This window comes from Brugia malayi (genome assembly GCF_000002995.4).
Source record: "Brugia malayi strain FR3 genome assembly, contig: Bm_145, whole genome shotgun sequence".
In the NCBI taxonomy this organism is placed as follows: Eukaryota; Metazoa; Nematoda; class Chromadorea; order Rhabditida; family Onchocercidae; genus Brugia; species Brugia malayi.
The window spans coordinates 11-18,164 of record NW_025062385.1 but is presented as its reverse complement, the minus strand read 5'-3'; the positions used below and the strand labels follow the sequence as shown (position 1 = coordinate 18,164).

Sequence of the window (18,154 nt, the reverse complement as noted above, 5' to 3'; positions counted from 1 at the left end):
AGAAAAAAGATTATTTGATAAAATATATATTAAACTAGAATACAATATCAAAAAAATTTATACGTTAAAAACTTATTCAGATATTAAAGTATTTAAGCTCAAAGTTGAATTTTTTTTGTTGTTAGCATTTTTAAAATTTATTTTATATAATATTGTTGTTAACAATATTTAAATTTACATAAACAGTTTAATTAATATTTAATCTGAAAATTGGTTAATTTTTATACACCAAATTATTCGATTTATTTTTAGCTATAAAAATTAAATCACCCGTCGAAGTAAAAGTCGAAAATTTAAGTGATAATGCAATCGAACAACAACTTGCATCATTAAATCAGTAAAAAATCATTTTATGGCATATTTGGACTTTTTTAAAATTTTTGAAACAAATTTTCGAACGTTTGTTTACCTATTTTTTATTTTTTAAATTGAATCATTGATAAAGTAATACATTTTACATCTATTGAAATGAGCAATTTTTCCTAAAAATTTAAAAATCAATTTTAGTTATAATAAATTATCTTATTCGCCAGACAATATAATTAAACAAATAGGAAACAAAAATGTAGTGAAAGTTTTTCCTTTTCCACTTTTTAGGTAATTTAATGAAATCGCCTTTTTTTCTTTTTTTTTTTTTTTCTATAATTTAAAGATGGATAAATGTTTGAAGAAAAATTTATTCCTTATAAAAATTTATTATAAACAATGAACATTTCTCTCATTGGAATTGATCTCTCGTTTTTTTTTTTTCTTGTAGTTTTGTAAAAGATTGAATTCAGTCAATTTTTAAATGCAGTTGGATTTCAAATAGTTTTAAAGAAAATAAATGATAAACTTTTGTTATCAGATGATTTGAAGCACTTAACTGTTTGAAGTTAAAAGATGATGATAGAAAGCGAGGTGACAGAGAGGGAGAGAAAAAAAGAAATTTTATGTCATTGATCATAATAATTTGGAAGTTATTCGTCTTAAATATATATATATATATATATATATATTAATTTTTCAAGTCGAAAGTATCAATGATATTTATTATAAATTAATGAAATAAGTTTTATACTAATTGAAATGATTGATTTTTTAAGCAATTATTTATGCTAATTTACAGTTTGCAAAAAAAAAAAAAAAAATTTCATTAATTGATGCAAAAATGTTCAACAGATTTATCAACATTAGGAAAAATTTTTTAAATATTATAAACAAGTAGTATATTGCATGTTTTAAAACACTGATGCAAAAATTTTTTGCTACGTTATATATTTTTAGGTCAAATTTGAGGTCATAATCATCTTTTAAGCAATATTTTGTATCCTTATATCAATCATTATGAGATATTTGAAATTATAGCAATACATTTCTATACTGTAAAATTGCTCCAGTTCTTTTTTCCTACAACAATTACTAAAATAATTAAGTTAGAAAATAGTCACAATTAAGTGTTAATTTTATGTGATTTTATCATCCATAATATTAGGTGTTGATTTTATCATCATAATATAGCAAAAAGTGTTGGATAATACGAATTATATTTATTTCATTTGGTATTCTTTCATTTTTTCAAAAATACTGTTTCAAAAAAAAAAGAAAAAAAAAAACAAGAAGAGGTTGTAAAAATTTGAATAAAAATGAATCGCTTTATCACTTTTTTTGAAAAAAAATAAAAGAAATAAATTCTTTTGTTAATTCATTTTTTTCTTTTATTTCGATTCTTCAAATTATTAATTTACCAAATGCTTCTGTTACAGACGTTTAAAAATATTGATAAATGAAAACGAAATGATAAAAAAGCATGAAGAACAGCTCGTTATGACCAAAAATCAAATCCTTGCTAGAATTGATGTAATTCAATATTTTATCACTTTAACAAAAACAAAAAAATTTAGTCATTTTTTCTAACATAATTTACTATTAATCAACTAATTAGAAAATAGTTGAATAATTTAAATAATGATGAAAATTGTAATTTATTTCGTTTTTTTGTTGTCAATAAATGAATGCCTGAAAGGAAGTTAAATTTAAAATTTTAATTTTTTAAAGGTTTTAAAGAAGCAAATTAGTGGAGCTATGGATCATTATCGCATTATGGCGCATTCTTGCAGGGAAAAAATTGAGAGGGAAGAAATTCTTCAAAATGAAGTAAGTAATTATCATCAAAATTTTTCATGCAAGATTGTTTTATCAAAAAAAAAAGAAAAAAAAACTAAATAAATAAAAACAAAAAATAAAATAATAAAAATTTACAAAATGCAGGATTACATTATAAAAAAAAATAAAATTAAAAATAAATAATAAACAAAAAAATATTGAAATTTTTATACAAGCGAGGTTTCTTATTTATATAATTTTCTTACTAAAACAATAATAAAACTATTATGTTAATATTCAAAAAAAAAAAAATCATTTACTAATTTACTCAATATTAGTTATTTATTAGTAGTTAAATTATCATACACATAATTACTTATATTAGCAAAATGAAATAGTACATTGATTCGTTTAAAATATTAATTAACTAAAATAAATTTTATAATATTGAAAGAAATGATGGTAGCTATCTTACAAGTCATTTATTTCTTATTATATCTTTTTTTCCTTTGAATTTTTGCAGAATTCGTTTGATAAAATTATATGCAATATTTTTGTTGAAAATTTTTTAAATATTATTTTATTGAAATTTTATTAGACATACTTTTTTTGAAATTTTACGAGACGTATTGAAATTTATGAAAATCATTCGTAAACAAAAAAAAAGCTAAAAATATTTAATATATCACTTTGAGATAAGTCAGCTGTGGTGTTTTTTTCATTGGTGATTTTTGGAAAGTAAATTCAGAAAGTAAACATTATGTGATCTTTATCAGAATATCATCCTGATAAGATCATGCAAAAAACAAATTAATATAAACACACATATATTTTGTAAAATTAAATAAGTAGTACTAATTTAAACTCAGAATGATAAAAGCTAATTTTTATCCTATAAACTAATTTAAATTTACTTAGCCAATTTTTTTTATTCTGATAAGATCATGCAAAAAAAGTGGTATTGCATATAAAAATTTTTTATATGTAATACTTTATACGTAATAACAAAAAAAAAGTGAACAAAGAAAAACAAAATGGTAATATATTGTAAAAATTAATGAATTAATTAGTGCAATAAATTAATAATCTATTAATTATAAAAGTATAGAAGTGTTGATAAAAAAAATTGCTTGATATAAATTATGAATTGACAAGTTTTATAAATTAATTTTAATAAAAAATTTTATGAAAAAAGCTTAGAAATTTAAAAATTTATGAATTGATAATTTTTTAATTAATATATTAGTATTAGAAGTGTTGATAAAAAATGTTTCATATAAATTATGAATTAATAAATTTTATGAATGAATTTTTATGCAAAATTTTATGAAACCACTAAAAACTCACATAAATTGATAATTCTATTTTTAGATGTTAATGGATTTAAAAGAGAGAGTTGATAAACTTAATGATATGTGCACAGATATTAATAATCAAGCAGATGATATGATAGTGACATTGAATACTTATAACGCTGGTAAAAGTGATGCATTATATATGATTACTGCATGTTCGGTTGATTTTATTGTACGCTTTTTCCAACAAATTTATACGACAATTATTTCAATTACAAAGGTTTATTAATTTATTTAAAAAAAGAAAATGTTTTGTCAATAATTTTAATAATAAATATTTTAAAAAAGATAATAAATTCATTAAAATCTATAATAATAAACATCTAAAAACAAATAATCTAAGGAAAAAGAAAATTTTTTTTATTATTTAGTAGATTACTAATTAGAACTAGCTTTAATGTATTTACTGATTTATTTTGAAAAAAAAAAAAAATGTTATATCACTAATTTTAATAATAGTTATTTTAAAAGCAATAATAATAAATGTATTCAAATTTATAATAATTAACATTTTAAAAAAATAGTAATTTTTCTCTTTATTTAATAAATTACTAATTAGAATTAGTTGTAATGCAATTAAGTTGTTAATCATTTCAAAAATTCCTGTTCTTAATTAATTGCGATACTTTTAATACAAACATTTTTACAAATATTTATTTACTCATTCGAGCTAGTACAAATTTAATTGAATATTATAATATGAGATGAGATGAAATTAGTAAATAAAATTAGTAAAAAAAATTAATGAAAAAAAATAAAAAAATTTTAAAAAAACTTAAAAAGTTTAAAAAAAATTTAAAAAAATGATTAAAAAATTTTAGAAAATTAGTGAAAAAAAAACTCCTTTTTTCATCTTTTTTTATCAGAGAAAATTTTCAGCATTCTACAAAAGTATTACTGGTAACAACAAATTCAATATCACCAAATACTATTAGCAAAAGGGAAAAAAATTGATAAGTCACTATCAACACTTTATGATTTCAAATAATGTTTAATGCTTAAATAAACAATGTAAGTTATTGATTTTATTGCTTAGTTTTTTAATAAGTAATGTTGAAATTGTTTTAACAAAAAGATTTAGACGAAAGTATAAATGATTATTTCTACATCTAAAAAGTGATAAAACTGATAAAAAAATTGTATTATTTAGTTTTAACAATAAGTAATTAGATATATTGAAATTGTTAAAAGACATTTTTTAGTAAAAAATAATTTTAAGTAAAAAGCAAAAAGACTATATCTATGCTTAAGAAAAAAAACCAACAGAAAAAAATGACTAAATAACTTAATGCTTAGTTTTTATTTATTCCTTATTTCTTATTCCTGCTTTTTATTCTAACTTATCAGATGTATAATATAACTATGCTAGCTTATCAACTCTACAATATAACAATTCTAAGTTAACAACTCCTATAATATTATTATATTTAAGATATGCTTATGGCTACAAATTTTCTTCTATTCACTTAAAAAAAAAAAAATTGACCAGCTTAAAAAAGACTGAAAGACTGAAAACCGCTTGATTAAATATTACACCTTTTCACCGGTCTCTCCTCTACATCAGACCATTTTCTTTTTAAATACACAAGTGCTGATTTTGCTGAAAACAACCATCCATACATAACTTTTGTTTATACCCTTTACTCTAGTTTCTTTATAATTAAAATCAATTCTTATAAAAGTTTTTAAAAAATGATCATACTCTAATACTTTAAAGCTGAAATCTACTATTCTGAGAACATTCAATTTCTGAACACTTACCAATTTTGGATTTCTGTCGTTCATCAGTAGAGAAACAACACAATCCTAGAAAAAAATTTATAAAATAGCTGGAAACAATATCCTAGAAAGAAAAAAGGCATAGATATAGCTTTAAAAAAAAAGAATTTTCTATTCGTCACTTCTTTTCTCTCAAACTAATTTTAACTCTTGATGAATTTAATTACACTGATCGAAAAGGTGTCGTAGTTTATTTCAACTAAGAAACTAAATTATGGATGAAACTTCTGTATCATCTAATCCTTGTGTATCTTCAACAACAGCAGCATCAATTATCGCCTTCTTACTTTTCCATGAATGATTTTCGAGATTCCATTCTTAAATGATGAAATCTTTCTTCCTCTTCTGAATTATCTCTGGATGTTTTTATAACATACTGAAAATAATTATTAACCAATCTCCGATTAATTATTCAGATATCTTATACAGTATATTTACTCCGAAAATGTATCAAAAAGGTGCAATAATTAAAGCGAAAAGCAGATTTAACCTGAAAAAGCAAAAAATATTTAAACAATTAAGTTAAAAAAATCTAGCAATTTTCTTTTCTATTTTTTTCTAGTTTTTCAAAAAAAAAAAATTTAGCACTGAAAACTAAAAACATGTTTGCATGTTAATAAACATTGGAATGGGCTTCTTGGAAAATATAAATGTTTTAAAATAAAAGGAACAGAATTTTGATCACTTGTAAAGAAAACAAACTTTTATAAATTTCAATATATTTCGCTAACAATATGATATGATCGAGGAAGAACATAAGAAGAAAAGTAGAGCACATCTTGCTAATTAACTGTTTCCTTCATGAATCATATCTTTTCAATTTATTTTCAAGCCATAGATATTGTTATTCGTTATCATTCCTGACATGGAGTCAACTGATAATCCGTTTTTGTTTTCTTGCCAGTACTGAGATGAAAGCAATTTCAATGCCACTAGTGCTCTTGTATATATTTAAATTATACAGTATTCTAAGACATTCTTGCTAAAGCAGACATTCTTTCTTACAATTACCAATATTTGAAGTAAATATGCTGCTGGATTCTTAACATTTTTATACTCCAAGATCGAGAAAAATTTGCTTATGAATATCGAACATGGTTACTTATAACAATACCGCTCTCGTTGCTCCAAAATTGCGTGAAGAAGAAATTTTTTCAATAAATGCTTTTCTAAATATATGTAAAATGTCTCAAAATTTTTTCATGGTGCCAAAAGTTTGAAAACAGTTGTTATCCGCTGTGGAAAAAATGACTAAAACAGTTTGATTAAGTTACTCTTTATTCTCAAATCTGAAATAAATACCAGCAGTAATTTCATAAATTCTTTTCAGCATTTATAAGTTTCACTTATTCAAAACAAATTCTTTGCGCTAAGAAACCAATCACTTTTGTTGCTTCGTCGCTTTCTTTCCCTTCGTTGCTTTCTAGGAGATTAAACAATTTGGTTCTCACAATTCCAGCATGTTAAAAAAAATCATAGAAACTGGAACAAATGAAGTGATTAAATTAAAAAGATAAAAAAAATCAAGTATATACCAAGTTGTGATTTCTTGATGCAAAAAAAAAAAAATTTGGAAAAATGACATCGCAATGAAGGAAAAAGTGGTTTGGCTGAAAAAACTTTTGCAGTGTTGAAATAATTGATCAAAGTGAGAGTTAATGGAACATTTCAGTCAACACAAATAGCTTAAATAGACGTGCTATTGCTATGCCTCCTCAAATCCTGCTGTTTTACTTTGTTGATTGCCGATTAAATATTTAGTCACTCGCTGATATAAGTTTTACGCTCTGTTGTAAACCGCATAATCAAACAACATTATGAAATGATATGATTAAGAAGATTCTTTTCTTTCCCAAAAATTGATTTTCATTTTATTTATTCAACAATCGAGGATTTCATTAGTAATTAAGCAATAGCGATATTTATTTGCAAATTCTTCGTGCATAGCATGCAAGGTTATTTGCAAATGAAATCAGTGGTTGAAGTTAATGCCGAAAAATACATTGCAGGGATAACGAAAAGAAAGTGATACTAGTATGCATATAAGATCAAAGAACAAACAATAATTTATCAATAAAAAATAGGAAGTAATCAACAATAACAGAATTAGCAGAGTGCATTTCCTCCGTTTAAAGTGCTCAAGCTTTAATGATTCTTCAAATGCAATTTCAATCTGCATTTAGCCTGAAAATCTTTACTGCTTATCATACAGTGATAAGTCTATTATTCATTTGATGAGTTACCATGTGACTTTGCAAGGTGCATTTCTGTGTGTAACTTTTTCCGCATATCGAACAACTGTACGGCTTCTCACCGGTATGAATCATCACATGTTTTTTCATATCCCCGAACTGAGTGAAATTTCTCTTGCATACTGGACAACTATGAGGTTTTTCACCAGTATGAGTCATCATATGATTTTTTATATGGCAGGATTGAGTGAAATTTCTCTTGCATATCGAACAACTGTACGGCTTTTCACCAGTATGAGTCGTCATATGCCTTTTCATATTACAGAGATCACCGAAATTCTTTTTGCATATGGAACAACTGTACGGCTTCTCACCGGTATGAATCATCATATGTGATTTCATACTGTCAGACCGAGTGAAATTCTTTTTGCATATCGAACAACTGTACGGCTTTTCACCAGCATGATTCGTCATATGTCTTTTCATATTACGGAGATCACCAAAATTCCTTTTGCATATCGAACAACTGTGCGGCTTTTCACTGGTATGAATCATCATATGTGATTTCATACTGTCAGACCGAGTGAAATTCTTTTTGCATATCGAACAACTGTACGGCTTTTCACCAGCATGAGTCGTCATATGTCTTTTCATATTACGGAGATCACCGAAATTCCTTTTGCATATCGAACAACTGTGCGGCTTTTCACTGGTATGAATCATCATATGTGATTTCATACTGCTGGACTGAATAAAATTCTTTTTGCATATCGAACAACTGTACGGCTTTTCACCAGTATGAATCATCACATGTTTTTTCATATCCCCGAACTGAGTGAAATTTCTCTTGCATAGTGGACAACTATGAGGTTTTTCACCAGTATGAGTCATCATATGATTTTTTATATGGCAGGATTGAGTGAAATTTCTCTTGCATACTGAACAACTATACGGCTTTTCACCGGTATGAGTCTTCTTATGCCTTTTCATATTACAGAGATCACCGAAATTCTTTTTGCATATGGAACAACTGTACGGCTTCTCACCGGTATGAACCACCATATGTGCTATCATACTGCTGGACTGAATAAAATTCTTTTTGCATATCGAACAACTATACGGCTTTTCACCAGTATGAGTCATCATATGATTTTTTATATGGCAGGATTGAGTGAAATTTCTCTTGCATATCGAACAACTGTACGGCTTTTCACCAGTATGAGTCGTCATATGCCTTTTCATATTACAGAGATCACCGAAATTCTTTTTGCATACTGGACAACTATACGGCTTTTCACCAGTATGAGTCATCATATGACTTTTTATATGGCAGGATTGAGTGAAATTTCTCTTGCATACTGGACAACTATACGGCTTTTCACCGGTATGAGTCATCACATGTTTTTTCATATGTGTTATTTCCTTTTGACATATATCACAACGCCGTTTCTTTCCTGTGCTTTCTTTTTCTGGTTCAATTACTTCCATCAGTGTATCGATTGGAACAAGTCGTCGCGGTTTAATTCGTTCATCACTCACTCTTTTCACTGATAAGCCTTGCGATTTATTTCCTTCCTCTTTCACTTTTGATATTGATAAATCCAACGGTTCTGTTTGTTCCGTTTGCGCTACCTTAAATGATATGAAATTATCAATGAAAAATCACTGTGAAAAATTTAAATGCCGATGGTATTGTAGTGTTATGTTGTTTTTTTTTTTTAACTTTATGTGGACTTACTGTGTTTCGAATATTGCTCAATTGGAAGACAAAGAAGAATAAATAGATGAAATGCATGTTAATGAGAATAGTTTGTTGCCAATTCTGAAAAACATTCAAATTTATTGACGGTTGCTTCTAAAGAATAATGTCGCTGCTATTTGACAAATGCGCAAAGGAGATATTTCTTCAAGTAAATGCTTTTCTAAATATATTAGTTTATTAACAAATTTATCATCTAATCCCAAAATCCCTGTCATAACTCAAAAGTTTGAAAAGAGGTAATCTTCTGTCGTCTTCTGTCGAAATGAATGAAATAAAACTACTGAATGAAAATTGTAGGAGAGTGTGACAGAGGCCAACCGATCAGTTCTGTTAGATATTGTTCGATAATCGCATGTATAAGTTCTCATTCAGATGGGAGTGGCTAACTACGTGTATTAATAACTTACGTCCACGTATAATGACGTATGTATAGCAATAATAATAGAATATATAATAATGTATAATAAAATGATAATAGCAGTACTGCTTAATCCTTTATACTGAATCATTTCTTTTCAGCTTCTGTATTTTATTGTTATAAATAATTTATGCAAAGCAGTTATGACACTTTTTGTAATCTTATTATATTTCGCTTCAATTTTTCCACATTTTCAAATTTTTGGGAATATTGGAAAGAATGGAAAATTACATTGCTGCATCTCTTATAATTGGTAATGTTGATTTATAAATGCTAAATGGTTTCAACTTTAAATTTGCTTTGTGTTGTGTACAAATTAGGTTATTAAATTTTTTTTACGATTTTCATATTTAACACCATGTGATGTAGATAGCTGTCAAATGAATTCTTATTGATGATTTCCAATACTTTTAAACTTTTCAAATGCCAATTGCAATGAAAATATGAAGAAAAAAGGCGATGGTAATGATCCTATCATTTACTGACAGTAATCAGCAACGTTGCACAATGTGTGGTTGGTACAACTTAAGTGCTGAACTTGAAGGTATAAGTTCGCCATCTATGGGCTATGTAACAAATGGAGTTGCCTAATGGCTTCATACGACAAGTTCGAACTGGAATTATCTGCAATTTCTCATTGTAGAATTTAAGAAGGACAGGTTTCAATTTGTTCTTATAAGCAAGGATGTGACACCATCGTTATTAATTGATCTTCACTGATTTTTTTTATTTATTTAGCAATAGCTACTTTTTTTTTTCTTTTCTTGTTTCGTGATTGTTGAAGTAAAGCAAAAGATAAAAAAGTTCTTTTTACACAGTAAATAAGCCAAGTTGAACATATGTAAATGATGTCTAAATGATGTAACAAAGTGAGTGAGAAAAACAAAACTGACATAACAAGTAAATGAATCAGTTGTTCTACTTTTCAAATATTTTTATCATTTAAAATATTTGTTAATATGAATATTAACAAATTTTTTTCCTTTATATCTATGCCATTCTCAAAATTATAAATACAACTTCTGTTGCACGGCTCATTACAGTTTGCATTGATTAGTGGTAGCTGCTAATTAATCAAATTGAAAATTTGTTTTTTTACTAAATTAACCATGCGATGGACAGAAATTTTCTCTTTCAACGATTTCTCTCTTATAAATATTGTTTTCATTAAAAAAAAAAAAAAATGATGTTAAAACTGATAAATGAGCAAAATTAGTATTAAATATTTTCCTTTCATTTATGAATAATAAAAAAAAAAAAAAAAAACAGTTTCAGTCGTTTTTGTTTCCTTCTGTAATTATAAACTGCTATTATCTTACTGTCGAACGGAAGCTTCAAACACTATGATTTTAAAGCAATAATTCTAGCATTATCTTTTAGTGCTTTTTTTATTCCATCACCTGGATTTTTTGAATTACTCGAATACCGTTAGTATCAGACGTTTTTTTTTTTCAATGAAGTTAACAATAGTTAGCTATTAAAAATTCCTAAAATAATGATTAATAATTAATCATTATGGTTACATGAAAGTTTCTCTCCGTTGCCTTCTTTCTTTTCCGCTATCAATTTTCTGAGATCTGCCAATATTTTAATTAATTACGAACTATTAAACAAATTTGCTTCTCACAATTCCAGCATGTAAAAAAATAAATTATAGAAATTGGAAAAAATAGAGTGATTAAATTCAAAAGATTAAAACAAATCAAATATACGGCACATTGTGATTTAATGACATCACACCGACAAAAAAAGTTAATAGGCTGATAAAACTTTGCCAAAAGTGTTGACATAATTCATTAAAGTGAAAGCTAATGGTTCTAAAAATAATTCGATCAGCACGAATAATTAGACAGATATTGTATATGTTTTCTGAAAATTTCTTGTTGATTTTTAACTGTAATACTTTATTAATAGCCGATTAAATATTTAGTCACTCGCTGATATAAGTTTGACGCTCTGTTGTAAACCGCATAACCAAACAACTTTATGAAATGATATGTTGTGTTTAAGAAGATTCTTTTCTTTCCCAAAAATTGATTTTCATTTTATTTATGCAATAATCGAGAGAGGAATACATATGAGCAATTCCATTTCATAAGTAATTTAAAAATAGCGATATTTATTCGCAAGTTCTTCGTACACAGCATGCAAGATTACTTGTGTAGATTACTTGTTACTTGTAAAGAAAAACGCTGCAAGAACAAAAAACAGGGACGAAAAACGACATAAATGTGCATATAAGATCAAACAAAAGAAATAGCTAACAACAGAGAATGTAAATAATAAAATAGAAATAGCAGAGAGCATTTCTTTTGTTTAAAGTACGCGAAATTTAATGATTCTTCATGTGCGATTTCAAGCCGGATTTAGCCTGAAAATCTTTACTGCATACAGTATAGTGGTAGACAGGTCTATTCATTTCATGAGTTGCCATGTGAGACTGCAAATGGTGTTTATGTATGAAACCTTTTCTGCATATCAAACAACTATACGGCTTTCACCCGTATGAATCATCATATGTGATTTCATACTGTCAGACCGAGTGAAATTCTTTTTGCATATCGAACAACTGTACGGCTTTTCACCAGCATGATTCGTCATATGTCTTTTCATATTACGGAGATCACCGAAATTCCTTTTGCATATCGAACAACTGTGCGGCTTTTCACTGGTATGAATCATCATATGTGATTTCATACTGCTGGACTGAATAAAATTCTTTTTGCATATCGAACAACTGTACGGCTTTTCACCAGTATGAATCATCACATGTTTTTTCATATCCCCGAACTGAGTGAAATTTCTCTTGCATAGTGGACAACTATGAGGTTTTTCACCAGTATGAGTCATCATATGATTTTTTATATGGCAGGATTGAGTGAAATTTCTCTTGCATACTGAACAACTATACGGCTTTTCACCGGTATGAGTCTTCTTATGCCTTTTCATATTACAGAGATCACCGAAATTCTTTTTGCATATGGAACAACTGTACGGCTTCTCACCGGTATGAACCACCATATGTGCTATCATACTGCTGGACTGAATAAAATTCTTTTTGCATATCGAACAACTATACGGCTTTTCACCAGTATGAGTCATCATATGATTTTTTATATGGCAGGATTGAGTGAAATTTCTCTTGCATATCGAACAACTGTACGGCTTTTCACCAGTATGAGTCGTCATATGCCTTTTCATATTACAGAGATCACCGAAATTCTTTTTGCATACTGGACAACTATACGGCTTTTCACCAGTATGAGTCATCATATGACTTTTTATATGGCAGGATTGAGTGAAATTTCTCTTGCATACTGGACAACTATACGGCTTTTCACTGGTATGAGTCATCACATGTTTTTTCATATGTGTTATTTCCTTTTGACATATATCACAACGCCGTTTCTTTCCTGTGCTTTCTTTTTCTGGTTCAATTACTTCCATCAGTGTATCGATTGGAACAAGTCGTCGCGGTTTAATTCGTTCATCACTCACTCTTTTCACTGATAAGCCTTGCGATTTATTTCCTTCCTCTTTCACTTTTGATATTGATAAATCCAACGGTTCTGTTTGTTCCGTTTGCGCTACCTTAAATGATATGAAATTATCAATGAAAAATCACTGTGAAAAATTTAAATGCCGATGGTATTGTAGTGTTATGTTGTTTTTTTTTTTTAACTTTATGTGGACTTACTGTGTTTCGAATATTGCTCAATTGGAAGACAAAGAAGAATAAATAGATGAAATGCATGTTAATGAGAATAGTTTGTTGCCAATTCTGAAAAACATTCAAATTTATTGACGGTTGCTTCTAAAGAATAATGTCGCTGCTATTTGACAAATGCGCAAAGGAGATATTTCTTCAAGTAAATGCTTTTCTAAATATATTAGTTTATTAACAAATTTATCATCTAATCCCAAAATCCCTGTCATAACTCAAAAGTTTGAAAAGAGGTAATCTTCTGTCGTCTTCTGTCGAAATGAATGAAATAAAACTACTGAATGAAAATTGTAGGAGAGTGTGACAGAGGCCAACCGATCAGTTCTGTTAGATATTGTTCGATAATCGCATGTATAAGTTCTCATTCAGATGGGAGTGGCTAACTACGTGTATTAATAACTTACGTCCACGTATAATGACGTATGTATAGCAATAATAATAGAATATATAATAATGTATAATAAAATGATAATAGCAGTACTGCCTAATCCTTTATACTGAATCATTTCTTTTCAGCTTCTGTATTTTATTGTTATAAATAATTTATGCAAAGCAGTTATGACACTTTTTGTAATCTTATTATATTTCGCTTCAATTTTTCCACATTTTCAAATTTTTGGGAATATTGGAAAGAATGGAAAATTACATTGCTGCATCTCTTATGATTGGTAATGTTGATTTATAAATGCTAAATGGTTTCAACTTTAAAGTGAAAGCTAATGGTTCAAAGTGAAAGCTAATGGTTCTAAAAATAATTCGATCAGCACGAATAATTAGACAGATATTGTATATGTTTTCTGAAAATTTCTTGTTGATTTTTAACTGTAATACTTTATTAATAGCCGATTAAATATTTAGTCACTCGCTGATATAAGTTTGACGCTCTGTTGTAAACCGCATAACCAAACAACTTTATGAAATGATATGTTGTGTTTAAGAAGATTCTTTTCTTTCCCAAAAATTGATTTTCATTTTATTTATGCAATAATCGAGAGAGGAATACATATGAGCAATTCCATTTCATAAGTAATTTAAAAATAGCGATATTTATTCGCAAGTTCTTCGTACACAGCATGCAAGATTACTTGTGTAGATTACTTGTTACTTGTAAAGAAAAACGCTGCAAGAACAAAAAACAGGGACGAAAAACGACATAAATGTGCATATAAGATCAAACAAAAGAAATAGCTAACAACAGAGAATGTAAATAATAAAATAGAAATAGCAGAGAGCATTTCTTTTGTTTAAAGTACGCGAAATTTAATGATTCTTCATGTGCGATTTCAAGCCGGATTTAGCCTGAAAATCTTTACTGCATACAGTATAGTGGTAGACAGGTCTATTCATTTCATGAGTTGCCATGTGAGACTGCAAATGGTGTTTATGTATGAAACCTTTTCTGCATATCAAACAACTATACGGCTTTCACCCGTATGAATCATCATATGTGATTTCATACTGTCAGACCGAGTGAAATTCTTTTTGCATATCGAACAACTGTACGGCTTTTCACCAGCATGATTCGTCATATGTCTTTTTCATATTACGGAGATCACCAAAATTCCTTTTGCATATCGAACAACTGTGCGGCTTTTCACTGGTATGAATCATCATATGTGATTTCATACTGTCAGACCGAGTGAAATTCTTTTTGCATATCGAACAACTGTACGGCTTTTCACCAGCATGAGTCGTCATATGTCTTTTCATATTACGGAGATCACCGAAATTCCTTTTGCATATCGAACAACTGTGCGGCTTTTCACTGGTATGAATCATCATATGTGATTTCATACTGCTGGACTGAATAAAATTCTTTTTGCATATCGAACAACTGTACGGCTTTTCACCAGTATGAATCATCACATGTTTTTTCATATTCCCGAACTGAGTGAAATTTCTCTTGCATAGTGGACAACTATACGGCTTTTCAGCAGTATGAGTCATCATATGATTTTTTATATGGCAGGATTGAGTGAAATTTCTCTTGCATACTGGACAACTATACGGCTTTTCACCGGTATGAGTCATCACATGTTTTTTCATATGTGTTATTTCCTTTTGACATATATCACAACGCCGTTTCTTTCCTGTGCTTTCTTTTTCTGGTTCAATTACTTCCGTCAGTGTTTCGATTGGAACAAGTCGTCGCGGTTTAATTCGTTCATCACTCACTCTTTTCACTGATAAGCCTTGCGATTTATTTCCTTCCTCTTTCACTTTTGATATTGATAAATCCAACGGTTCTGTTTGTTAATTAGAAGGTTTATAATCTAGATGGTTATTCAGAATTAATTCTAAGTAACTTCAGTTGGTCATCTGAACTATAATAGGATAAGAAACGCAATGGAAATAGAAAATATATTCAGTATTCGTCCACTAATTGATGTCAACTTCTGGCAACTTTATATTTCTAAAACCAATTGATGAGAGAGGAAACTCCTGACATTTGCTTAATAATATTTACTGGGAATAACGATAACCGAAATATGCTTTTAAATACTTCGCAAAAAAAAACTCATCAAATACTGATCTAGTATAATAGAAAATCTTGATTTACATCGGAGAATATGGATTGATTACTCAACTAGTTTAAGAGAACGTACATAAGTAGAACATAATTTTCCAAAGAGTAGAAATAAAAACAAAAATTGTGATGCAAATATTTTACATTCAAATATTTTATCGCACAAATTATATTGAGTGAAGATTTATTTCGTAAGGAGCTAAGAGACAAATCCATTGGTCGGTATATCATATAATTGATCCACAAATCCGGAGTAGATAAAATGCTGTGCACCGATGACAAATCTGCAATAGTATTGAAAAAAAAGAATGTTCATAAATTTTAGAAATAAAGTAAAACGCTGAATTTAAAATCAATAATATATGAAAAGTATAATTTAAAATACTCCGCAAATAAACAAAATGCTAACTCATTAACCAGCTGAATTTTCAACTTTTTTGATTACCATACAAAATTTTCTGATTTGATATCTATCACTTCCAATCGCTGTAATCCGATTTTCCTTTACACAGTCTTTTTAATTCCCATTTTTACATCCCGTAGGAAATTATTAGATGTTTAACTATAAGAAAATCTCTAATAAAGAAGACCATGTATAGAACTATTTTTTTTTTCGAGAATAGGAAAAATGCATTACTTATTCAAATATGAAAAAACAAGAACCAAATGATTTAGATTGCTTGAAAGGAACGTTCCATTAATTTTTATGAAAAATTTTATAAATAAGGATATAAAAAAGAATGTGAATGAAATACCTTTTTCAACTGAAATTCTAAAATCCATGCAATTGTGAATAGAAAGCAATAAATACAGAAAATATTTCACTCTTCCATGATGTTGAATTTCCGAGAGGAATTTCAGAGAGACGAAATTCCCGAGAGATAGCCTGTAGGAAATAAGAATTCTCTATACTATGCTGTTGAAAAAGCAAGATGACAGTGACTGGTCATCTTGCTTTTTCAACAAGATTAGGGTACGCTTATCCCTTTTAGAACGCATAACAGTTAGCACATTTTTGTATTTTTTAATGTAGTTATTTGGAATGGAAATTATGTACTTTGGTGGATTCTTTTATTTACTAAATCGTTTGTTCAGTTCTCTTCTTCTGTTAATTATTTTTTTTTTTTTTGGTTTTTTTTAATCAGTAAATCAAACTGTCGATTATTTATTGACTTTATATTTCTCCAAATTTTTTTGCTAATGTTCAGCTTAATATACTTTAAAGTGTTTTAGGTTAGGGATTGATCGCTCATTCTTCCATTCCTACTCCTTCCAATTTAACTTTTAAAACTTTAAACCTGTTTTGACATTTCTGTATTGTTAAGTACAATTGTTTGGGGATGGAAATTCTTTTAAATCGGGAATTGCAATTATTTCCTTGAACGAGGAAGCCTAGTAAAAGTCATCAGCTCACTTAAGTACATTTCTTTTTTTTAAGGTAAACATGCTAGCCACATGCAACCAATAAAGCTTTCCAATACGTATGTGATATTTTTATGTTTCAGTTGAATATTGTCGTATCTACCTTTGAAACAGTCAAATGTGCAATATCTTGATTATATTCGCTTCGCAGAGACATCTCCGTCTGCAACTGTAGCTCAGTCAAAATTTGATTTGAAGTGTTTGCTGTTACTTTTCGCGAGAAAATTCTTGTCATTCTTATTGACTACATAATTTTTTACCTTAGCCTATATCACTAATAAATTCATTAACTGTGTAATTATAGTGCATTTAATAATGTTCATGGCAAGATTTAAGTTAATTGTAAAATATCATTATTAAATTAATTATTCAGTGAAGAAGTGGTATTAATTTTAGTTAAAGTATAATATGTTAATAAAGCATTTAAGTCCATGCTCCTCTACATTTTTCATGGGAAGTCTTTTTAATCAATAACTCCTTTACTGGAATTTGATGGAAGAAATGAAATATATGTCACGTTTGTGATTTCTTAACAGGTACAATTAAGACATCGCGGTGAGGGAAAAGTTACTTTTGAGACATGGTGTTAAATAAATGAGCAAGTGACAGTCTACATGGTTTAAAATATTTCAGTCAAGTACAAAATAGTTAGATATTGCTTTTGTATATGCATCCTTAAATCTCTTGCTGATTTTCATCTGTAATACATTGTTGATTACCAGATCAAATATTTAGTCATTCACTGATATAAATTTGACGGCTCTGCTGTAGATTCGCATAATATATTAGCTTTAATGAAATGATTAAGAAGATTCTTTTCTTCCCCAGAAATTATTTCTATTTCATTTATATAAATAATACAAGGAGGAATACATATGATCAACTAACAT

General features: G+C 27.9%; 2 protein-coding genes and 1 pseudogene across 3 annotated transcripts; 1 reads left to right on the top strand and 2 right to left on the bottom strand.

Annotated features, from left to right (window-relative positions):
* Nucleotides 1-1,776: 1,776 nt before the first annotated feature.
* On the top strand, nt 1,777-4,394 carry Bm272 (Uncharacterized protein; the record flags this gene model as incomplete). The annotated part of the gene is made up of 4 exons (XM_043083061.1): nt 1,777-1,839; nt 2,038-2,136; nt 3,457-3,660; nt 4,320-4,394. The coding sequence occupies 4 exons, from the start codon at nt 1,777-1,779 to the stop codon at nt 4,392-4,394; spliced, it is 441 nt and encodes a 146-aa protein (XP_042938995.1).
* Nucleotides 4,395-7,423: 3,029 nt separating this feature from the next.
* Bm17262 (Uncharacterized protein) lies at nt 7,424-9,682 on the bottom strand (the record flags this gene model as incomplete). Its single annotated transcript, XM_043083060.1, has 2 exons — nt 7,424-9,043; nt 9,581-9,682. The coding sequence occupies 2 exons, from the start codon at nt 9,680-9,682 to the stop codon at nt 7,424-7,426; spliced, it is 1,722 nt and encodes a 573-aa protein (XP_042938994.1).
* A 2,387-nt stretch (nt 9,683-12,069) lies between these two features.
* Bm17261 lies at nt 12,070-15,561 on the bottom strand (annotated as a pseudogene; the record flags this gene model as incomplete). The annotated part of the gene is made up of 2 exons: nt 12,070-13,182; nt 15,311-15,561. Coding segments are annotated over 2 exons (1,364 nt in total), but the record flags the coding sequence as incomplete, so codon positions are not given.
* Nucleotides 15,562-18,154: the final 2,593 nt, after the last annotated feature.